The sequence below is a fragment of the Scyliorhinus canicula genome, chromosome 13 (assembly GCF_902713615.1).
Source record: "Scyliorhinus canicula chromosome 13, sScyCan1.1, whole genome shotgun sequence".
NCBI lineage: Eukaryota > Metazoa > Chordata > Chondrichthyes > Carcharhiniformes > Scyliorhinidae > Scyliorhinus > Scyliorhinus canicula.
In genome coordinates, this window is record NC_052158.1 from 104673356 (window position 1) to 104698431 (window position 25076).

General features: G+C 48.0%; 1 protein-coding gene across 1 annotated transcript in view; it reads right to left on the bottom strand.

The window, feature by feature from the left end:
* Positions 1–25076, bottom strand: part of LOC119976418 (spermatogenesis-associated protein 16-like) — a 281641-nt gene that overhangs the window by 120981 nt on the left and 135584 nt on the right. Inside the window, 2 exon segments of the mRNA XM_038816943.1 lie at positions 18236–18278; positions 18280–18383. Of these exon segments, the coding sequence (XP_038672871.1) occupies positions 18236–18278; positions 18280–18383 (147 nt within the window).

Consider the following 25076-nt stretch of genomic DNA (forward strand, 5'->3'; position numbering starts at 1 on the left):
ATTACTGAATTTGTAGAAATAATTTGAATAAGTTATAATTATGAATACTGTCCATGGCTGTATCAAATGTTACAAATAATGGACTACAAGTTCTAACATGATCTGATATGAAGGTACATTCAACAAGATTGAAACAATATATATATCTGAGACCAGAAGTGACTTAGGGAGTTTGAACGTGGGACAGAAGTCAAGAGACACTGCGAGAGACACGGAGGAAAGCATTTTCCAGTTAACTTGTGTGAATGTACCAAAATGTGATTTTAAGAAATAAAACCGGACTGACTTATCTATGAATGAGAGGTAAGACGAATCTTACTGTCATATAAAGAACTTCTGGCGACGGGGATATGCTGAACAGTCGCACATCAGGTGGCTCTCCTCCAGAACACAATACAATAGGCACTTTTGGATGAATTGAAGATTCAGATTATTTCTACCAGTAAACAAGAAAGGAAGAGGTGAAGTGCACATTCCAGCATATTGGGAGCTCAAGATGCCGCACGAGAAGGTAGAAGTAATGAAAAGGTCAGGAACAGTGACGATCGAGTCGGCGGACCAATGGGGCGAGGGGTCCCTGGCCACCCCTGAGAGAGACAGTGCAACGGACAACACGGCCCGGACAACACCTTCCCAACCTGGAGATGAATGAAAGATAGCCCTGAGTAAGGAATTGACTGTGATGAGAAAGGCAATCAGAAAAGGAGACACAGGTGGCACTCAATGCGGCGGTGATGGAGGCGCCAGTCGCAATGCAGACGGTGATCGATGGAATGGGGAAGAAGCTGGAAGCTCAGGGGAAGATGATCCATGAGCTTGAAATGCCATCTACTCACCAGAGTGACAAGATTGTTGCTCTGGAGGCCAAAATAAAATGTGTGGTGGCAACCAAGGGGAGCCTGAAGAGGAAAGTCGAGGATCAGGAGAACCGGGTCTCAGTGTCAAAACATCAGAATTGTGGGCCTGCCAGAGGGGATTGAGGGCAGGGACCCGAGAGACTATGTGGCCCAGATGCTGGGCAACTTAGTCAGAAGGAACAGCATCCCCAAGCCGCCAGATATCGACAGGACATACAGGTCACTTCGACCGAAGTCCAAGGCTGGGGAGCAACCAATGGGAATAATCGGCAAACTACACTGGTACCGCGATCGGGAGAGGATCCCGCAATGGGCTCGGCAGACAAAGGTGAGCAGTTGGGAAGGACATAGAATACGGGTGTACCAAAAAGACACTGGCACATATCTGGCAAAGTGCAGGGCCAGGTTCACACCAAACAAAACTGGTCCTGTACAAAAACGGAATAAAATTTGTGATCCTATTCCCAGCCAGGGTTACATCCCAAAGCAAAGAACCTGATATTAACACCCCGGCAGAGGCAGACAAGTTCGTGTGTACGAAGAGCAGAGATAAAAAGCAGACAAGGCAGCGATCAGGATGATGCAGAGAGAGAGAGAGAGAGAAAGGAGAGAGAAAAGTAATGGACATAAACAATGTTTGCCCAGGACAGTTCTGCTGCGCTTTGAGCAAGACCACCAGCTCACAGGAAGGAAGGGGCAAGGGCAGCAAAACTCAGGAAACAGGGAAGAGGAGACAGAGGGTGTGACATTATCATAAATGTAAGAACTGTCATAATATACACATCAGTATATAATGGTGCAGACACACACTGACTGACATACTGCAAGACCAATCAACACACACAACTCAGCAGCCAATCACCAGTTAGGGCACGCTCACTATAAAGCCAGAGGGCACTAGTTTTCCTGCTCATTCGGGATGCAGCCTCTGAGAAGGACAGAGCTTGCAGCTTGTAGCACAGACCTTCACCATGTGCTAACAGTTTAGACTGGTCAGGATAGGCATAGGTCTTCAGTTAATCTAACATAGTGTCGACCCACAGTGAAAGTATGTTCAACAGTTCCTAGCTTAATAAAATAGTGTTGTACTATTACAAGTGTTGGTAGCCTGTCTATGTCACTGCTAAGGTAAACGCAGTTTCCACAGATCCAGAGTACCCAACACATCAAGAACTGCAAGGGTTAACAAAATGTCTAAATTAACCACTAGAAGGAGCTAGATGAGCAATATATAAGAAATTGATGCTAAGCCTTATGGGTGAGAGGTTGAAGAGAAAGCTAGAGAACAGACTGAAGGGAAGATAGTATGAGTGAGAGCAGATTATAGTTAATGTAATAGTGTAGAGATTAGTAGTAGAAGAATGTTGATTCTATGTTTATTATCAACTGTGTATTATCTACTTTTTAGGAAGAATGTGGAAGCTTTGGAAAAGGTGCAAAGGAGATTTACCAGGATGTTGCCTGGAATGGAGAGTAGGTCTTACGAGGAAAGGTTGAAGGTGCTAGGCCTTTTCTCATTAGAACTGAGAAGGATGAGGGGTGACTTGATAGAGGTTTATAAGATGATCAGGGGAATAGATAGAGTAGACAGTCAGAGACTTTTTCCCAGGGTGGAACAACCATTACAAGGGGACATAAATTTAAGGTAAATGGTGGAAGATATAGGGGGGATGTCAGAGGTAGGCTCTTTACCCCGAGAGTAGTGGGGGCATGGAATGCACTGCCTGTAGAAGTAGTTGAGTCGGAAACGTTAGGGACCTTCAAGCGGCTATTGGATAGGTACATGGATTAGGGTAGAATAATGGAGTTTAGATTAATTTCTTCTTAAGGGCAGCACGGTAGCATTGTGGATAGCACAACTGCTTCACAGCTCCAGGGTCCCAAGTTCGATTTCAACTTGGGTCACTGTCTGTGTGGAGTCTGCACATCCTCCCCGTGTGTGCGTGGGTTTCCTCCGGGTAATCCGGTTTCCTCCCACAGTCCAAAGATGTGCAGGTTGGGTGGATTGGTCATGATAAATTGCCCTTAGTATCCAAAATTCTATGATTAACCTAGGACAAAAGTTCGGCACAACATCGTGGGCCGAAGGGCCTGTTCTGTGCTGTATTTCTCTATCTATCTATCTATCTATCTACTTTTGTTGATGACGACGTGCTGAGCAGTCGCACATTAGGTGGCTCTCCCCCCATAGATCCGAAAAACAGCCACGTTTCAACGAAACGCGCTAAAAAGACGCAGCAATCCAGTCCCCAACCTTAATAAGACAAAGAAAGGAAGAAAGCGAGAGGCCAGTGCTAAAATGTCCGAAGGAAACCAAGCTAGAGGCAGAACAGACACCAAGAGCAGAAAGGGCCAGGGGCGACACACTCGGACGAGCAGATCAGCACACGAGGCGGGGGAGTGGAGATTCCGCCGAGACGAAAAGAGCAAGACAAGCGGGAGCAAATTCCCCCTTCGCCGAGGCACTGAGGGAGCACCAGCAGGAAATAAAAGCAGAGGTGAAAGCAGACATGGAGGCCGTGGTGAAGGCAGCAGTGGTCAAGACCCTGGCAAAATACAGCTTGCCCTGAGCAGAGCAGAGACTGGAAGCCCAAGAGGTGACCTAAAGTTGGAAAAGGCCGCAACTGACAAGAACGATCGAATCACGGCACTGGAAAAGGAGATGGCGAGGCTGGGCACGACACAGGGGAACCTGAAGGGCAAAGTGGACGACCAAGAGAACTGCTTGAGAAGGCAAAACGTACGGATTGTGGGTCTACCGGAGGGCATCGAAGGCAGGGACCTCATGGTATACGTGGCCGAGATGCCTGGCAACCTAGTGGGGAGGAAATCTTTCCCCAACCCACCAGAAATGGACAGGATACACCGGTCACTGCACCAGAAACCTAAAGCCGGGGAGCAACCGAGGGCAGTAATAGCCCAAACTGCATCGGTACCAAGACCGGGAAACAATCTTGCACTGGGCCAGACAGACCAAGAACTGTCAATGGGAAGGACATAGCATTAGGCTATACCAAGACATTGGGGTGGACCTAGCCAGGAAACGGGCTGAGTTTAACAGAACAAAAGCAGTCCTTTATAAGAATGGCGTACGCTTTGGCATGCGGTACCCAGCGAAACTCTGGGTCACTTATCAAGACAAAGAGTATTTCTTCACAGCCCTCACCAAGGCAGATAAGTTTTGAGGAATGCGGGCTGGAAAACTGAGAGCAGGGGAAGAAATAAGGGCACCCAGGCAAGGAGCAACAGCTCGCCGAAGGAGCGGGGCGGGGCGGGGGGGTGGAGATGGGGTGAGGCAACACCTAGCCTTCCCGCAGTCCCCCCTCCCCCCACAGAAAACACACCATGAACAACAAAAATCAAACCACGATCCGAGGGACCGCTTCAGGTGGGAGACCATGGCCCAGTACGAGAGAACAAGTGGAGCGGAGACGGGACAGAAAGCGACAGGAGTGCATGGTAAGAGGAGGAGAGAACGGGCAGGAACCGTAGAGAATGGGCGAGGGAGAAGCAAGACAGTAACTCCCAGGAAGGAGGTCACCGCACTAGCAGGAAAGCTAGCGCCGGAGGTATACAGCAGAGCAGGGCTGCGGCGCGCTCCCAACAGGGGAGATGGCGCCAGGCCAGGGGGGTGGGAGCGAACAGGGATAGGACCGGGGACGAGAGGGACAAAAGAGGGGTAAACGGGAGGGGAGGGATCGGGGGGGGGGGCGGGGGTGGGGTGCACAGGAAGGGAGGGAAAATGAAGACGAGAACGAGAGCAGCAAAAAGGCTACAAAGGGCCACAGCCAGGGGCTCGGAACAGGAAGCACTCCAAGCAACCACCCAGGTGGGTCTCTGGGCGAAGGGAGACCCAGAGTGCAGGGGCATATTCACATGGCGGACCCAACATTGGCGGCCATGTTGGGTGCCCCCCTGGACAAAGGGAAGGCCCGGAGCGCAGGGACCCGACCGCATGGAGGGAGCAGTGACAGTGGCCATCTTGGATGGCCCCCTAACAAAGGGAAACCCCAGAGTGCAGGGGCGCGTCCACCAGGTAAGTATAGTTAATCCCACAGGAGCGGCGGGACAGAAGCCCCCCCCCACCAGGATAGTCACCTGGAAAATAAGGGGACTCAATGGCCCAGTGAAAAGATCCAGAATCTTTACCCATCTAAGAAACATGAAAGCTGACTTAGTATTCCTCCAAGAGACGCACCTGAGAAAGCAGGACTGACTGCGGGTAAGAAAGGCCTGGGTAGGACAGACCTACCATTCCTGTTACGGGACAAGAGCCAGGGGGGTGGCAATACTGATCAGCAAGAGGACGATGTTTAGGGCGATGAAGCCGGTTATGGACCCAGGGGGTTGGGACATCATGGTCAGCAGGGGCCTGGACGGGGCACCGGTAGTACTAGTTAACATGTACGCTCCCAACTGAGACGATCATTAAAAAGACCATGGCGGAAATCCCCAACATAGCGACGCGCCGACTAATCATGGAGGGGTGGGGGGAAACTTCAATTATACACAGGACCCAATGACTGACAGATCAAACCCCAAAACAGGGACGACCTCAAACATGGCAAAGGAACTTGGTCGTTTTATGGACCAGATGGGGGCGGTGGACCCCTGGAGGTTCACCCACCCAGGGGAAAAGGAGTTCTCCTTCTTCTCCCCAGTACACAATCAAAGCGGAATACTCCACAATTGTGATGTCCAACCACACTCCACATTATACGGCATGTGGTTGGGAGACGGGCAGTGCCCAACACCCCACATGGAGGTTGGACACTGTCCTACTAGCCGACAAGGCTTTCAACGAAAGGGTATCACAGGTCATAGCTGAGTATATGGAGAACAACCAAAACGGGGAGGTCTCACCCTCCACATTTTGGGAAGCGCTAAAGGCCGTAATTACAGGGGAAATTGTCGCTTTCAAAGCGCAAAGAGTTAGGGAGGAAAGGACGGCTAGGCAGCATCTGGTCGACTACATACTGGAGGTAGACTGTAAATATTCCGAGGCCCCGACCGTACAGCTCCTGGCGGAGAGGAAAGAGCTACAAAGGAACTTTGACCTGCTTTCCATTAGTAAAGCAGTGCACCAACTCCGCCAGGCACGATGCACACCAGCTGAGAAAGCAGGCTGCCACCAGAGGAATTGCACAAATCAGGGACAACAAAGGCACATTAGAAAAAGACCCAGAAAAGGTCAACAAAACCTTTGAGGCCCTCTGCCAAGGGCTGTAAACCTCAGAACCATCAGCAGGGGAGTTGGGGATGAAACAGTTCCTCGATAAACTGGACATGCCAGTCGTGGGGGAGGATGGAAAATGAGGCTTAGAAGCACCACTAGCACTGGGTGAGATCATGGACACTATTAGCTCCATGAAGGCGGGGAAGGCGCCGGGACCGGACGGGTTCCCGGCAGACATTGCCACCTACACGAGCACAGGGATCAATCTCGCTAATACTGCGGTGAACGTATTGGGATGACATTGACAGTCAGGTACCCAAACACTGACGGCAGGGTCACAACACTGGACGAACTGACAGAGAGATTTCAACTAGCTAGGGGGAACAAACTAAGGTACCTGCAACTTTAAAACTTCCTACGGAAGGAGACAAGGACGTACCCACGACCGTCACGAAAGACACTATGTAGCCACCTGGGGTGGCCTCGTCTTGATTCCAAAATGGACATTCGCAAAGAGTACAGGGAAAAATGGACGGCACTAGAAAAACAAGTAAGTACAAGGTTTCCTGTGGATTGGAACTTGCAGAGCCCAGACAGAACTGAAACTACAAGCCATTAGCATATTAATGAGCTATCTCCGGGGACAAAAAGAGAAACATTTAAACAATCGGTACCAGGGCAGAATCCCCGGCGCCAGTGGAGACTAAAACAAAGACAGGCCAACGGTTACCTAGGGCACGCCCAGTGATCGAGGAACAACATCGTTTTTGGAGAGAATTGATACAAACGATTGGGACATGGTCCAATTAATTGGGACCAAGTCCAGGGTCCGCCCAGAAGGGCTCGAAACCCTTTGGTCTATAAAGAAGATCCCTAAGGTCAGAGCGCTCTCTTCTTCTTCACCTTCACCTTGGCATTTGGCTCTCAGTGATGAGAGGCCCGCCAAGCACCAGCCAAGTAAGTCTAAGGTCAACGCACGCTACGAGATAGGCGCTCCTAGCTACTATTGTATACCAGTTCGAAGCCAGCAGTATCAGAACCGGACAACGGCCATTGTTCCTCTGACTGAGTGGGCGCCCGAAGCTAAGTATAGGCTTTTGGTAGTAGTTGCAGTTTAATGAGTAGAGTTTGTGCATGAGTAATAATTGACTGTGTGTGTAAATAAATGTGTATTGATTTCAAACTTAATAATTGGTGTATCGAGTCATTGATCAGTATTTGGTTTTGAACCTTGTGGTGATATCAGAAAGATACCTGGCGAGGTAATTAAAACAGAGCAAATTAAGGAAAGCATAACGAGCAACACACTGACAGTCAGGTACCGAAACAGTGACGGCAGGTTCACAACACTGGACGAACTGACAGAGATTTCAACTAGCTAGGGTACCTGCAACTTTAAAATTTCTAGCGGAAGGAGACAAGGACGTACCCACCACCGCCACGAAAGACACTACTAGAGGAATTATTTCACATGAACATCCGAGGTGAAGGAAACTGTAGCGACAAGTAGGAACGACTGGTAGAGAGGGCTGACACCGTACCGGGTGTAACAAGAAAGGAATGGGAGGAAGATCAAGGGATCGAAATAAGGGGCTCTGGAGTGAAGCACTGCATAGGGTCAACTCCACCTCCACATGCGCAAGGCTCAACCTGACGCAACTAAAGGTGGTACATAGAGCCCACTTAACAAGAACCCGAATAAGTAGATTCTTCCCGGAGCTGGAGGACAGATGTGAACAGTGCCAATGAGGCCCAGCCAACCACGCCCACATGTTCTGGTTGTGCCCCAGATTTTTTGGGTCCTGGACAGCCTTCCTTGAGGCAATGTCCAAAGTGGTGGGGATGTGGATGGAGCCATGCCCAAAAGTATCTGCGGGGTATCAGACCAGCCAGATCTATTCATGGAGAGGGCGGACACCCTTGCCTTTGCCTCCCTGATCGCCCGCTGTAGAATCCTGCTTGGCTGGTGGTCAGCAGCATCACCCAAAGCTGCAGACTGGCTGTCCGACCAATCAGAATCTCTCCAAATTGAGAAAATCAAATTTGCCATCCCAGGGTTGGACGATGGCTTCCACAGAACGTGGGAGCCTTTCACCCATCTGTTCCGGAACCTGTTTGTAGCCAATGAACGAGCTGAAGAATAATCAAGTAGCCAAGAGCCAGAGGAAAGTAGCCAACGCATGAGAAGGAGGGAAAGACCCAGGGGGCGGGTGGAGAGGAGTGGGGAGGGGGAAGCAGTGCAGGGGGATAGCAAACTCATGAGAAAAGAAATGTGAACTGCAGAGGAGAGGGGACACAGGAGGGGGGTGGGTGGAAGAAGAAAAGAGAGGAGGCACAGAACAACAGAGGGGAACCAGAGGTGGGGAAACGAGGGAACACAAACTGGAAGGAGAGCACAGGAAACGACAACAACCACGGCAAACAAAGTAACGGAGAGTAAGAAAGTACAGGAGGAAGAAATGACGAACGGCCGAAGCAGGGGCGAACGCGCAACAACAACGGCATCGAAGGCTGACCGGGAGAACATAGAACATACAGTGCAGAAGGAGGCCATTCGGCCCATCGAGTCTGTACCGACCCACTTAAGCCCTCACTTCCACCCTATCCCCGTAACCCAATAACCCCTCCTAACCTTTTTGGTCACTAAGGGCAATTTATCATGGCCAATCCACCTAAACTGCACGTCTTTGGATTGTGGGAGGAAACCGAAGCACCCGGAGGAAACCCACGCAGACACGGGGAGAACATGCAGACTCCGCACAGACAGTGACCCAGCGAGGAATCGAACCTGGGACCCTGGCGCTGTGAAGCCACAGTGCTATCCACTTATGCTACTGTGCTGCCCAAAGCAAGCAACATCAGGCCCCGTGCACCCCTTCCCCACCAGAGCTATTTTTTGTATTGCCAGGGGGTGGGGGAGGAGAGGGAGATGTCCACTCTCTCTGCACTGAACAAAAAAAATGTATAAAAATGAAAGAATTCACAAGACGGGCATATAGATGTACTGTAATTATCTCGCCAGTACCTTGATGTATATATACCCCCCAGTTTTCCCTCCCCGCTGCATGTTTTCCTTTACTTGTCAATCGCATGTTGTTTTTATCTTGTGTATAATATCTTCTTCAGTTTTTTCCTTTCTCTTCTATGTACATCTGTAAATATACTATGTTCGAAAACCAATAAAAAACATTTATAAAAAAAACCAAAACTGTATTATCTAGGAGTAAGTGTTGAATCCAAATTAGTAGTGTTAATAAATTTATACCTTTGTTCAATTTAAAGCTATTTGTGGTCTTTGTGAACACTACGCCAACCATCCTACAATTAGCAACATAAAGAACACCACCTGTTACCAGGAACGGAAAACTTTAAATTATACGGTACCACTTAGCACATGGTACCAGGATTTTTTTTGACAAATAATAAGCAGTTAGATTAGACAGGTTAGCTTTAAGAAGATTGAAAAAAACAATCACACCGCTACAACGATCATAAAATCTACACAGAAGAAAAATCGTAAGATGGAGAGTGTCAAGAAGCCTGATTACTTCAGAACAAACGGTAAACTATGTCAAAACTGGGCTTTCTTCAAACAGCAGTTTCCTATCTGCCTCCATGCTAGAAACTGCTTCCGATCAGAGAAAGATAGCTTCTTAATTTGGCTGCAATGCAAGCATTAGAGTTATATAACTCCTTTGAATTTTCTGCAGACGAGGATAAAACAAAGCATAACATAGTGCTACAGAAATTTGATGCACTCTGCAAGAAGCAGGTGAATGAGACCGATGAGCGCTGTATGTTCAGAAAAAGGCTGCAGATGAAAGGAGAATTGGAAGATTCTTTCATTACTACTTTAAAGTTAAGAGCATAGTTGTGTAACTTTTCCTCCCTTGCTGATTGAATGCTTCGCCATCCAGTTGTATTTGTGATAAATAACGAACGGTTGCGAGATAAAATGCTAAGACGACTGATTTTGTCGTTGGATGAAGCGATAAATATATGCAAAGCTAGTGAACAAGAATCCTCTGAATATGTGGAGTTCAGAGCAAACGAGAAAGCCGCGAAGTCGGGAAAAGTGGCTGACTCCATTAATGCTGTGTCCCAGCACAGCAAACCGAAATCAACGGCTGGCAGTGATTTTGAGAGTGACGTCACGAGCATGACGACATGAATGCACTATGGCCATGCCCACAGTAAAAAAAATTGTCCGGCAAAAGGCAAACAATGTTCTATTTGTTGCAAATTCCATCGCTTTGCAGCAGTGTCGTTTCTCAACAGCTTCTCCAGTAAACAATTTTTAAAAATCTCATCATAACGACAGAAAGTTCCAAAGTGTTGACAGTGAAGAAAAAGGACAAAGTATCTTAACTGATCATGAAGATTCCTCCTTATACACATTAAAGCAGTGCATCTCAAACTATCTGATGTGGCGTACCGGCAGTTTTTTTTTTTCAATGTGCCAGGGACCGGTGAGCGAAACAAGCCAATCCAGGATTACTGTCTCTTTCTTTTCTGGAAACACTCCAAGTACCGGCAGACGATGGCTCGCGTACCGGCACCGGTACGCGTACCACACTTTGAGAAGCACTGCATTAAAGGATACTTTCATGGTTGATGCAGTTACCAGGATTAAGGCACCTCTTTGCAATAACAAGCCAGTACAACAGCTCTCAAAGATAATTAAAGAGTGGACTGAACTACTTGAAATAAATGGCTCAGAAATTCCATTTAAGATATATACAGGAGCACACACAAATTTAATATCCGAGAAGTACTCAAGACAAGCATACAGTACACCACAAATATAGAAATCTACCTGAAAGAAGGTTGGCCCAATGGATGTTGCTCAGCTTTTCGCAGTATCAAAGATGACCTCACAGTAATTAATGGATTCCTACTCAAAGGAGACAGGATAGTTATTCTTTCATGCCTCCGACAGGGTATCTTGGAACAGATACACGAGGGTCATCAAGGTATTGAAAAATATGGTAGACGAGAAGACAATCTATGTACTTGCCGGGAATCAACAAGGATGTGGACAATCATTTTCAGGAATGCAGCATTTGTCAAATGCATCAATCTGTACAATGCAAAGAAAGTTTGGAACAAAATGAACTAATCACTAATCCATGTATCAAAGTTGGTATGGATCTGTTTTACTTTAAAGGTCGTGACTATCTAGTCATCACCGTCTATTATTCTAACTATCCCGAGGTGATTATGCCGAATGATTCAATGACGAGTAGCAAAATCCATTTTTGCTCGCCATGGAATACCATTATATGTTTTCTCTAACAATGGTCCTTGCTTCAACAGCTGGGAGTGGACATAATTTGTAGAACAATATAATATTAATCACATCACTTCAAGCCCATTGTATTCTCAATCGATGCAGAGAAAGGCATAGGAATAGTCAAACAACTATTCAATAAGGCAAGTGATGACAACAAAGACTTATCTTCGGCACTGTTGACATACAAAGTTACCCCATTGTCATCAGGCTTCTTGCCAGCTCAGATGTTGATGGGAAGAAAAATTTGCACCAGTTCAAAATATGGATCATCAAGAAATACATAACCGCCTAAGGTTACAAAAACAGAAACAAAAGAGTATTACGACAAGCATACAACACCTTGATCGAAATTAAAAGGAGACTACGTGTGTATACAAAATCCTGAAGGTGGATAGCAACACGTAGCTGAAGTTCTAAGACAAGTCACACCCAGATTGTACTTGGTTCAGAGAGAAAAAGGTTCAATGTTCAGAAGCAATAGAAGAGCATTACTGCAAATAAAAATCATGTACCATCTCCAACTCAGAACATTATTGCTCAGGATGACATCTTCGAAGACATTGACTTTCCTAATCCATCATTATGACCAATGCGCCAAGGACAATTTGGAAGATAATTTGAAACCATTAAGATCAACTAGAACCAGGAGACCACCAAACAGATTAAATTTGTAATGACTATTCATGTGTCATCACCAGTGTGATTTAACAATTATATTTTTTGCAAATTAATGTATAAACACAAGTTATGATTCATGCTCCCTACTGTAATGTTCAAAGAAAAAATTTACAAAGTTCATAACTTTTCTTTTTTCTAAAGATAGGGGGATGTGACATTATCATAAATGTAAGAACTGCAACGGTTAATGAAATATCTAAATCAACCTTTAAAGGGAGCTAGATGCATAAGTATATAAGACATTTATGGGTGAGAGATTGAGGAGAAAGTAGAGAACAGACTGAAGGAAAGATAGTGTGAGGGAGAGCAGATCATAGTTCATGTAATAGTGTAGAGATTAGTAGTAGATGAATGTAGATTACATATTTATTATCAACTGTGTATAATCTATGAGTGTCGAATCCAAATTAGTAGTGTTAATAAATTTATACCTTTGTTCAATTTAAAGCTATTTGTGGTCTTTGTGAACATTACACCAACCGTCTAAAATCAGCAACATAAAGACACCACAGAGGGGACAGCAATTGATCAGACGTAGGGAGGGGATAAGATCAGCCCCAGGAGCTGACAGAGCACCCCATTAGCAGGGAAAGCTAGCGTCAGAAGCATCTCCCAGCGGGGAGGGAGCGTTGGAGGGGGGTGGGGGGAAGCCACAGGGACGAGGAAGGGGAATGTAAGGGGATTAATAGGGGGGGAGCATGGAGGGGGTAGAAAGGAGGACAGAGGGGGAAAGGGGGCCTTGGGCAGGGAACATAATGAGAAGGAACGGGAGGGTTTTAGATTGGCTTCAGCAGGTCAGGTGTGGGTTGAAGGAACACGATGGTGCCAAAAGCAGCCACTTTGGAGGGTCCCGAAACAAAGGAAACCCTGGAGTGCTCACCCACATGGCATACCCACAGTTGTCAGCCATGTTGGGCTCCACCTGGACAAAGGAAAACCGCGGAGTTCAGGGACCCGGCCTCATGGTGTGAATGGCAAACACGGCCATTTTGGATGGCCTCCTAGCAAAGGGAAACCCTGGAGTGCAAGGGCGCATCCACCAGGTAAGTATGATTGATCCCACAGGAAAGGGGGACACAAATACCCTATCAGGATTATCACCTGGAATGTTCGGCCCAGTGAAAAGATCTAGAGTCTTCGCCCAGCTGAGAAGTTTGAAAACTGACATAGTCTTCCTCTCAGAGAAACACCTGAGGGAGAAGGACCAACTGAGGATAAGAAAGGGCCTGAGTGGGACAGGCTTTCCATTCCTACTGCGGGAGGAGGGCTAGGGGGGTAGCTAGTTTGATAAGCAAGAGGACGGTGTTTATGGCGACAAGATGGTTACCCACCAAGGGGGATAATCTGTCCTGGTCAGCGGTTGTCCTAGATGGGGCAAGCGGTGTCCTAGATGGAGCATCGGTAGTCCTGGTAAATGTGTACATTCCCAACTGGGATGACACGGATTTTATAAAGAGACCATGCCGAAATCCCCGACATCAACACACCACTGATTGATCATGGGGAGAGCTTTATTTGCAGACAGGACCCATTGACGGACTGATCAACTCCAGAATGGGCAAAACGACAGGCCTGGCTAGGGAACTGGGAATGTTTATGGAAAAGATGGGGGCAGTGGTCCATGGTGGTTCCTGCACCCGGTGAGAAGGAATTCTTGTTCCCTCTCACCAGTACACAAGGTTTTCACCCGTATTGACATCTTCGCAGTGGGGAAATCGGTGCTTCCATAAATAGTCAGAGTGGAATACTCCACGATAGTCATCTCCGATCACTCTCCACATTACATGGATGTGAGGTTGGAAAGAGGACCGTGCCCAACGCCCCACATGGATTTTGAACATGGACCTCTTGGTCGACAAGGTTTTCTGCCAGAAAACATCACAGTTGGGTTCTGGGCAGCATTCTTCGAGGCAATGTCCAAGTTTTGTGTGGGGTGAGGGTGGAGTCACGCCCGAGAGTGGCATAACTTAGAGATACCATCTCAAGCCCTCCACTTCCTATTTTACCATGTAGTGCTGGGGTCCATTGCTATTCCAGTCCACCCACCACCTTGTCATTCCCATCAGGTTGCCCAGGAGTTCATTCTGATAGATGGTAATGAGAGCCAAGAGCTAAATTGATTTGAGCCCTATGCCAGCATTATAACTGACACTTCCTGTCCACCACGGTCTCCCGAAGACAAGTTAAAATTGGGACTTGAATATGTTACAGACTGTTGTTACTTATTGTATATAAAGGATAAAGTGGGATTGAGTACAGTATCAACACACACAATGATCTAAGACGGCACATGACCCAGACCCAGAGGTGAGTGTGATATTGAGCATGGAAATAGCTCCTTGTCTATACACTTTACTGTGCATGTGTAAATAGTTTAACAGTTAATATAGGCTTACAGTAACCTACAGGAGATTACAAAAACTTCTTTAAAATGCACCATTCTGTAACCGACTGATGGCAACTGGGGATCAAAACCTCACTTTGCTAAAATGCTGAAACAAGCCAAGATGGCGGAAGGCGAAGAAAAAACGTCAACAAAACATCTGACCTGGAAGAAGCTCTAAACAGAAGCTGAGGATACACAGAAACCTCACCAGAAAATGCTCCAAAGAAAGACCTGGAAGCTGAAGACAAGATTTTTACTACAGTAGAGTACTCACACTGAATCTCCCTTGCAAGTTCAGCTTCAGAGCACAGAGTCCATAAAGCCTTCAAGGAGAAGCCAGTCCTGAGAACCCTTTCCTTTAATTCATTGTTGAAGAAAAGCCCATCGGTAACACCCAATTCCCCAGTTGGAGCCACAACACATAGCCTCTGAATTGGTAAGATAAGAAAAAAGTAATTGATTAATCTTTGCTCTCGGGAATGTCATAATTGTCCAGCTTGGAAAATGGCAAGCATAACTTTCAATTTCAAACGCCCTGAAACTCCAGACTGTCATTATTAAGAGATTTTTCAAGAAGCGTGCCATTGCCGTTTTGCAGAGCCTGTCAAGATTAGTAAATGCAGGAATCCTTTGTCTTAGAGTCAATGGCAGTGCCATCTTGAAGTCTGTAAGCTCTTAAAGCTACAACTGAATTTTTTTTCAACATAGCATCAAAATTCAACGTTTCAATTCAATTTGGCCTAATCAAAAGGGCCAACCCAACAGGAAATGTGGCAGCCTTGAGAAAACAATTTTTCACATTTCTGGAGTACATCCGGTCTCAATAAAAAACAGAGGAAGCCAGATTATTGCCTTTTATATTGGTTAGTGATCTTGTGAATTGAGTTATCCTAATGCAAGGCATAGATGAAATCTGCAACAATTGACAGCCTTTCACAATATTTTGATCATGGGAGTTCCTAAGGAGGATTCTGAAAAGGGAACAAAAGTGTAGAATACTACAGGGAAGACTGTAACTTTTACTGGACTTAGGAGACCTGGAGGTAAATACTGTTGTGAGAGCAGGTGTGAGAAATAGGCAGATGGAGAGATATGCTGGGTTTGTGTCTAAGGGGAAGGCCACCCATTTTATTCAACTGATGTCGCCAAACCAATAACTACTTAAAGAACACAGGTGCTAACTCAAACTTCTTACTGGAGAAGGATTTGCTTTTCCTTCCAAAGAGCTCAATGAACACCAAGGTATTAGTGAATGGGATAGGTGGAGATTATACCCAATTCCATTGTACAATTGGAGTGTGATTTGGTGTCAGGTTCAGTAGTTGTTGGAGTGTTTAAGGATTCCCAGTGGACGGAGTAGACTTACTTTTGGGGAATGATTTGGCAGGAATGAAGGTTGTAGCTTCACCATGATTACAGAGGGTCTGAGGGAAGTCCTGCACACAGCACATGAGATGCCAAAGGTGATGTGTTTGGTACTCTGGATCTGTGAAGACTGCGTTTACCCGAGCAGTAACATAGACAGGCTATCAACACTTGTAGAAGTATAACTCTACTTTATTTAACTACGAGCTGTTAAACATACTTGCACTGTGGGTCGACACTATGTTAGGTTGACTAAAGACCTATGCCTAACCTGACCAGCCTATACTGCTAGCACATGGTAGAGGTTTGTGCTACTGACTGCGGGCTCTGTCTGTCTCAGAGGCTGCATCCCGAATGAGCGGGAAAGCTAGTGCCCTCTGGCTTTATAGCGATCTGGTGATTGGCTGCTGTGTTGTGTGTGTTGATTGGTCTTGCAGTGTGTCAGTCAGTGTGTGTCTATGCACCATCATATACTTATGTGTATATTATGACAAAAGGTAGGGCATGTGTGAGTTAGGAAAACTCAATATGCATTAAATGACTCAACAAAAGAAATGTTGAAAAACGTTGATCACGTATCAAGTGACAATGGTAGTGAATCTGATCCGGCTGATACTGATGAAATCCTCTCCACAGGAATGACTCCTCACAGAGACTGGTTGAAGATAAAATCTAGTAACGAACCAGATTCTGAGAACTCGAAGACTAAAGGTGACCATCAGAAAGAGGAGTCCAAATTTAATAGTAATGTCAGGGATGTAGAGTCAGCTGAGAGTACTGAATTCGATTTTGGTTTTCATTATGAAGTAATGATAAACAGCTGTTACTAAATTGATCTGCCACTCACTGATCTTGAAAGATTGGTAAGTAATTCTTCCAAAGTTAGTAAAGAGGACAGCAAATTGGAAGATGCGAGTGATTTGGTCTTTTCTAAAGGTAATTTGTGACAGCCTCTTGCAATAAATGCATTGCCATTCACTTCAGGTGCAAATACTTCCCAGAATATGACTGCTTTGAAGGAAAATAGACATGATAGCAAGGCATCAGTTAGTCAGAATGAGGACAGTAAGGACTATGAAGTGATACCAAGCGAACTTGGTTGGTTAACCCACATCCTTGGTCTAAAGTGTTTTTTCAAGGTAGAGGAAGTGCAGAAGAAGGCCATTCAGCCTAGCAGGTCTGCACCAGCCCTTGGAAAGAGCACCCTCCTTAAGCCCACACCTCCACCCTATCCTTGTACCCCCGTAACCCCCACCTAACCTTTTGGACATTAAGGGGCAATTTAGCTGGCATAAATTTCTGTAAATAAATTTAGCAGAGCGATTCATAATCCAGGCCCAGCTTGAGATGTGGTGTATTCATAAGGGCTTCTGCTGGAGTAATTTGAAGAGAAATAGGGTGGGATTTTCCATGCCCTGTGTGGCATATATCGCGGCAGCGGAGCTGGCCAGCCACTGGCCGGCGATGGCTTTCCTGTTCTATGCACACACTGACTCCAGGAAATGCAGCGGAGGTTCACCATCAGCGGGACCAGAGGATTCTGCCGGTGAGAACAGCTGGAAAATTCCAACCATAAAGTGAAGTAGCCAGTAATGAGTTTAATTGAGTGATTTCTAAAGGCCATCAAGTCTCTGTTGGGATTAAAAGCCATATAATTGTAGATTCTGGTTTATGTGGAATCAAAATTCAATTTGAGAAGTATGATGCCACATGTAAGAGAAAATAGTTCATTCAAATTACATCACACTGATGGCAGTAACATTTGAAAACTCGGCTAAATCGCTGGCTTTTAAAGCAGACCAAGCAGGCCAGCAGCACGGTTCGATTCCCGTACCAGCCTCCACGGACAGGCGCCGGAATGTGGCGACTAGGGGCTTTTCACAGTAACTTTATTGAAGCCTACTCGTGACAATAAGCGATTTTCATTTCATTTCATTTCAAAAGATACTGCTACCTCCAAGCATTAACAAGAATTATGCTTTGATAAATTCTCTTTCCGTCCACCCTATCACTGGCACCACCTACCTTAGGCTGATTTTCACTTTAATGTAACTAATATTAAGCCAACATCATAGTTATAAGAAATATTGTGATAAAAGTTTCATGAAGAGTCCCTCAATTGTCAACCATAACGTTGGGGAAGATCAGCGGAAATCACTGAGAAATAGTAGAACTGCATTTTGTGCTGTTTTTCTAGGATTTTCACCAATTGTTTGCTGTAGTTATAGCACACGTTCTAAAGAATCCCTGTGAAAATGTAAGTTAGTACACACAATCAATGTTACCTGTAATTTCCCTTCTTTGTGTGAAACTGTTCTCTTGCATAGTATGAACTCTCTATAAGACTGCTGTGTGGCTGTGCATGTGCACATGCTCCTCTTAGAAAGGGGCTGCTGATTTTGCACGGCCTGTTTGTTCCCCGCATGGCACATTCCGTGACCCAGGTAGCTCAGAAAAACGTTTCTTTATCACTATTGTACCTGTGAATGTTGGTGATCTTCTGTTTAGGATCTTTTCTAAAAAAGTTGCCATCCTCAGGATTTTTAAAACCAAGTAGCAGCATGTAGTGTTGGGAAAACGTTTCTGACCAGTCAACAGTCTGAGGCAGGATATGGTTTGTGCCGGGGTCTGAAATATTACCATATATCACAATATTACTTTACTTGTAAGCAGTTTAAGTCTATCTTCACTGAAATGAATGATAAGGCCGGCATTTCCTAAATTAATAATAGTAATATCAACAATGTAAGCTCGATTTTCAAATGGCCTGCACCTGTCTGTGCACCTTGCAGACACATTGTTCCTTTTGTACTTAATATCACTAAAATATTTTGAAAAAATTTGTTGGTAATAGCAGAATGAATTTAAACAAAGGCAAAGCAAAAGCATTCCCATGTGTTTGTTATTCAACTCTTCAGAGAATTTGGATGCAGGATATTACATTATGTTTTGCATTACAATTAGTCCTGGAACAATATGTATCAATTTTGTTATGATACTTTGGTATAATAAAACATAGTATACATTTGAAACAGGAAATCTTTTTCAAGAAATAAAAAGCAGTTCCTTTAGGCCACATATTCTTAAATTGTCTTCTGGGAACAGCATAGCCCAAACCTTTCAGCAAGAACATGGTATATTCTAGGAGGGCTGGCTCAGTACGTTGGGCCAGAATTGACCATGTCTATTTGTCTGTTCTTAAACATTCCTCGGGGTTTGGGTAGACATATTATGATGAAAAAAGGGAAATACATCAAATGATATGGCATATATCCTGAAACTATGCTCTATCACAGCAGAGTTTAAAGGGATGCCTGTGATGTCCTGGAGTCCAGTATTCTGAAGGACTTGGGAATGTTTTCTTCCTTGTTCATGGGATGAGTGTGGTGCTGGCAAGGCCAGTTATTATTGCACAGTCATTAAGTGCCATTGAGAAGGTAGTGATGAGCCACCTTCTGTTATGGAGGGACACCCACAACTGATTACATAGGGAGTGTAAGGATTTGGACTCATGACAATGAAGGAACAGCAATTTTCAAGAGTCAGGTTAGTGTGTGACTTGAAAGGGAACCTTGCAGGCAACGCTGTTCCGCTGCTCTTTGTCCTTTTGGATTGTCATGGGGTGGGTGGTGCTGTTGATGAGTTATCACAGTGAAGAGCTGCTCGGGGCCTACATCGATTGTCCAAAGATTTGCAGGTTGGGTGCACTGGCCATGCTAAATTGCCCTTTAGTGTCCAAAGATGTAATAGGTTTAGGTTGAAGGGTTATTGGATAGGGCGGGGAGTGGGATTGGGTGGAGTGTACTTTCAGAGGGTCAGTGCAGATTCGATGATCTTAATGGCCTCCTTCTGCACTGTAGGGATTCCATGATTCTATTCTGTAGATAGTACATACTGGAACTACTGTGCACTGGTGGTGGATGGGGTTTCATTCAAGAGGTCAAGTTTCTCCTGGATGGTGTTGAGTTTCTTGAGAGTGTTACGGGAGTGGAACACATTCAGGTAAGTGGAGAGTATTCCATCATACCCCCCACCACATGCATTCTCTTGTCTTTTTAAAAAAAATAATTTTTATTCACATTTTTCAACAACAAATTTTCTCCCAACAATAAAATAAACAAGGCATAGAAAAAACAGAAAGAAAAGCCCCTCCCCCCAATACAAAGCAATAAATTAATAACAAAAAAGAAAGTAACAAACATATAGTTGCAAAAACAAACCCCCTTAACAGACCCATAATCCGACCCCCTCCCCACCCCGGGTTGCTGCTGAGATTGACCACCCCCTAACACTCCGCCAGGAAATCAAGAAAAGGCTGCCACCGCCAGAAGAACCCTTGCACCGACCCCCTCAGGACAAACTTGACACTCTCCAGTTTGATGAACCCGGCCATGTCATTAATCCAGGATTCCGGGCTCGGGGGCTTCGCATCCCTACCACTGTAAAAGAATCCTGCGCTGGGCTACTAGAGACGCAAAGGCCAGAATACTGGCCTCTCTCACCTCCTGCACTCCCGGCTCCGATGCTACCCCAAAGATAGTGAGCCCCCAGCCCGGTTCCACCCTGGAACCGACCACCTTGGACAAGGCCCCCGCCACCTCCTTCCAGAACCCCTCCAACGCCGGACATGCCCAGAACATGTGGGTGTGATTCGCCGCGCCTCCCGATAGCCTCCCACACCTGTCCTCACCCCCAAAGAACCAGCTCAGCCTGGCCCCAGTCATATGCGCCCTATGCAGCACCTTCAGCTGAATTAAGCTGAGCCGTGCGCAAGAAGAGGACAAATTCACCCTCCCCAGGGCGTCCGCCCACGTCCCCTCGTCGATCTCCTCCCCTAGCTCCTCTTCCCACTTCGCTTTCAGCTCCTCCACCGAGGCCTCCTCCCCCTCCTGCATTACCTGATAAATTGCCGAGATCCTACTCTCACAGACCCTGTCCTCGAGAGCACCCTATCCTGCCCCCCCTTTGGCGGCAATAGCGGAAACTCCGCCACCTGCCGCTTAAACAAACGCCCTATTCTGCATATACCTGAAAGTATTCCCGGGGGAGACCCCACTTCCCCTCCAACTCCTCTAAAGTCGCAAACTTCCCGTTGAGGAAAAGGTCCCCCATCCGCCTGATGCCTGCCCTATGCCAACTCAAAAATCCACCATCTATTCTCACTGTTGCAAACCAGTGGTTGCCCCCGTAGCGGGGTCCAAACTGAGGCCTTCACTTCCCCCCTATGCCGCCTCCACTGCCCCCAAATTTTGAGGGAAGCCACCACTACTGGACTCGTAGAATACCTGGCCGGGGGAGTGGGAGCGGGGCCATCACCTAGTGCCTCCAAACTCTGTGCCCACCAGGACGCCACCCTCCAAACCTCTTCCATGCAGCACCTTCCCCCTCCATCAGCCACCTACGAATCATTGCCACATTCGCAGCCCAGTAGTACCCACACAGGTTGGGCAACGCCAAACCACCTACCTCCCTGCCTCGCTCCAGGAATACCATCCTCACTCTCGGGTCTTCCGCGCCCACATGATCCCCAGAATACTCTTATTAACCCTCCTAAAGAAAGCCTTCGGAATCAAAATGGGAGACACTGAAGAGAAACAAAAACCTCAGGAACACCGTCATCTTAACCAACTGACCCTGCCAGCCAAGGAGAGGTGGCAGCGCATCCCACCTCCTAAACTCCTCTCCATCTGTTCCACCAGCCTCGAAAAGTTAGCCTATGTAGGGCCCCCCAGCTCCTAGCTATCTGGACGCCAAGATATCTAAAGCTCCTCTCCGCCCTCTTCAACGGGAGCTCCCTTATCTCCCTCTCCTGGTCCCCCAAGTGCAGCACAAACAGCTTACTGTTCCCCACGTTGAGCTTATAGCCCGAAAAGTCCCCAAACTCCCCAAGTATCCTCAACACCTCTGGCATCCCCCCCCCCGCCGGATCCGCGATGTACAACAGTAAATCATCCGCGTACAGAGACAACCGGTGCTCCTCCTCTCTCCCCCCCCCCCCCCCCTCCGCACAATCCCCCTTCAGTTCTTCGAATCCCTCAGCGCCATGGACAGGGGTTCAATCGCGAAGAGCAGGGGAGACAAGGGGCACACACTGTCCTCGTCCCCCGGGACAGCTGAAAGTCCTCTGACCTCCTCCCATTGATCACCACGCTCGCTACCGGGGCACTACACAGCAGCCTCACCCAGCTAATGAATCCCTCACCAAACCCAAATCTCCTCAACACCTCCCACAGGTAGCTCCACTCCACCCTATCGAAGGCTTTCTCTGCATCCATTGATGCTACTATTTCCGCCTCCCCATCCGCCGCCGACATCATCATAACATTGAGAAGCTGCCTCCCCTTCACAAACCCCGTTTGGTCCTCATGGATAACGAGCGGGACCACATCTTCCACCCTCCTGGACAGTATCTTAGCCAAAAACTTTGCATCCACGTTGAGGAGCGAGATCGGCCTGTAAGATCCACACTGGAAGGGGTCCTTATCCCGCTTCAGAATCAGTGAAATTATTGCTCTCGACATCGTCGGGGGCAAAGCCCCCCTCCCTCACCTCATTCAGGGTCCTCACTAACAACGGGCCCAGTAGCTCTGAGAACTTCTTATAAAACTCCACCGAGAACCCATCAGTTCATGGTGCTTTCCCTGTCTGCATGCTCCCCAGCGCCTCCATCAGCTCCTCCAACTCAACTGGGCCCCCAGGCCCTCCACCCGCTCCTCCTCCGCTCTTGGGAACTCCAGCTTATCCAGAAAGCGGTCCATCCCGCCCACCTCCCTACGGGGCACCGACCGGTACAGCTCCTCGTTGAAGGACCTGAACACCCCATTAATGTCCCTAGGGCTCTGCACCAGGTTCCCTCCTGCATCCGTGGCTTCCCCTATCTCTCTCGCTGCCTCCCGCTTCCGGAGCTGGTGGGCCAGCTTCCGACTTGCCTTCTCCCCGTACTCATATACCTCCCCTGCACCCTCCTCCACTGCGCCTATGCCTTCCGGCTGATATCGAACTCCGCTTGGAGACTGCGACGCTTCCTAAAAAGCCCCTCCTCAAGGGACATCCGCATACCTCCTGTCCACCCTTTAGGCCACATCAATCCGGGAATAAGCCGTGTGGACATGGGAGAAAAAGGAAAACTCCCTACCTCCCGGCCTCAAAAACCTCCAAGGGTCTACCCCTCCCATCTGATCCATAAACCCCCTCAGCACTGTGGGCGCCGCCGGCCTCTTGCCCGTCTTAGACCTTGAACTATCCAGAGCTGGGTCCAACACAGTATAAAATCCCCTCCCAAGATCAAGCCCCCCTGTCTCCAGGTCCGGAAACCGGCTCAACATTTGCCGCATGAAACCTGCATCGTCCCAGTTGAACCACCCGCTCTCCTTGAAACCTACCACTCACCATTACATATCTGCCACAGCTATCCGCCACCACAGTCGAGGCTACAAACGATAAGCTCTTACCAACTAAAATCGCCACGCCTCAATTCTTCGCAACTAGCCCCGAGTGAAACACCTGTCCAACCCAGCCTCTTCTCAGCCTCACCTGATCCGCCACCTTAAGGTGCGTCACCTGAGCATAGCCACATCCGCTCCCAGCCCCTTCAAATGCGCCAAGACCCGGGACTGGCTTCACCTGTCCATTCAGCCCCGTCACGTTCCATGTGACCAGCCGAATCTGGGGGGGGGGTCTTCCCCCTCCCTCTGCGCCGGTCAGCCATAGGCTCTCCCTCGGCTCACCACGTACCCGCAGACCCCCCAGGCCCGTTCCCCACAGTGGCATACCCCCCTCCCAACCCCCCCATCACTAGCAGTTCCCTTTGGCCCCTCCAGCAGCAACCCGATACCCCCCCTTCCCCCCCCCCCCCCAAGCCTACCCAACACCTCCCTAGCTAGGCATCCCCTAGCTGCGTAATCCCTTCCATCGTACATCCGTAAGTCAGCCGACTCCTGCTGACCCCGGCTGCTCCCACCACCCCAACGACCCCCCCCTCCCCCCCCCCGGTGTAACACTGATGAGACTATCACTTCACTAGACACGTGCTTTGAGATATGAACTGTGGTTTTAATCTACTTACTACAGAGCCAGCCTGTTACACGTTGAACTCTCGATGAACTGGTCGGCTGGCTCTGGGCACCGATATTTATACAGCAGTCAAGGGGGAGGAGCCAAGGGTGGAGCCCTGTACAAACTCCTAAGCATTCCCAGAGCTACTCCCCCTAGTGGTCGGGCAACACAACTGCGCTTACAATCGTACAGTCTCATATATATATCACAGTGTGAATTACAGAGTTACATTCACCACATTCACCCCCTACAAAAAAATAAAGTCCGGCGGGGGTGGTGGTTCATAAATTGAGTCTGTCCGGTGGTCGAGTCGTCCGCTGCAATCTGCGGAGCACCGGGGCTGCAGCCTCTCGTGGTGGCTGGATGGGTGTTGTGAGTTGGGGTACAATGGCGGACTCCGGGGGGTGATTCCGTCCGAGCTCCATACCCGTCTGGTTCGACTGGGGACGCTGGGGGGTTAGCCGGTGCGGGTGCGCGGAACAATGTAGCGAGCTAGTGGGCTCAGGAGCGCGAGGGGGTGGCTGGGTGGGGTGTAGAGTGAGGGGTACCTCTGCAGTGATAGTGGGGATGCTGGATCCAGCGGGTGCTAGGTCCCGGAGGGATACGGTGTCCTGACGACCGTCAGGGAACTCGATGAAGGCGTACTAGGGGTTTGAGTGAAGCAGGCGCACCTTCTCTACAAGGGGGTCAGATTTGTGCGTCCTGACGTGCTTCCTCAGGAGTACAGGGCCCGGTGTCTTCAGCCATGCCGGGAGTGAGAACCCCGTGGTAGTGCCCCTGGAAAAGATAAAGTGCCTCTCGTGAGGGTCTGGTTGGTCGCGGTGCATAAGAGTGACCTAATAGCGTGGAGCGCGTCTAGGAGGACATCCTGCCAATGGGAGACTGGGAGAGTTCCTGGACCGGAGGGTCAGTAGGACGTCTTCCAGACCGTCGCATTCTCCCTCTCCACCTGCCCGTTCCCCCTGGGGTTGTAGCTGGTAGTCCTGCTCGAGGCGATGCCCTTGTCGAGCAGGTACTGACGCAGCTCTTCGCTCATGAAGGACGAACCCCGGTCGCTGTGTACGTAGCTGCGGGAACCAAACAGGGTGAAGATACTATGCAGGGCCCTAATGACTGTGTGGGGGTCATATCGGGGCACGGGATAGCAAAGGGGAAGCGGGAGAACTCATCTATGACGTTTAGGAAGTAAACGTTCCTGTTAGTTGAGGGGAGCGGCCCTTTGAAATCGATCGCGAGGTGTTCAAAGGGCCTAGAAGCCTTGACCAG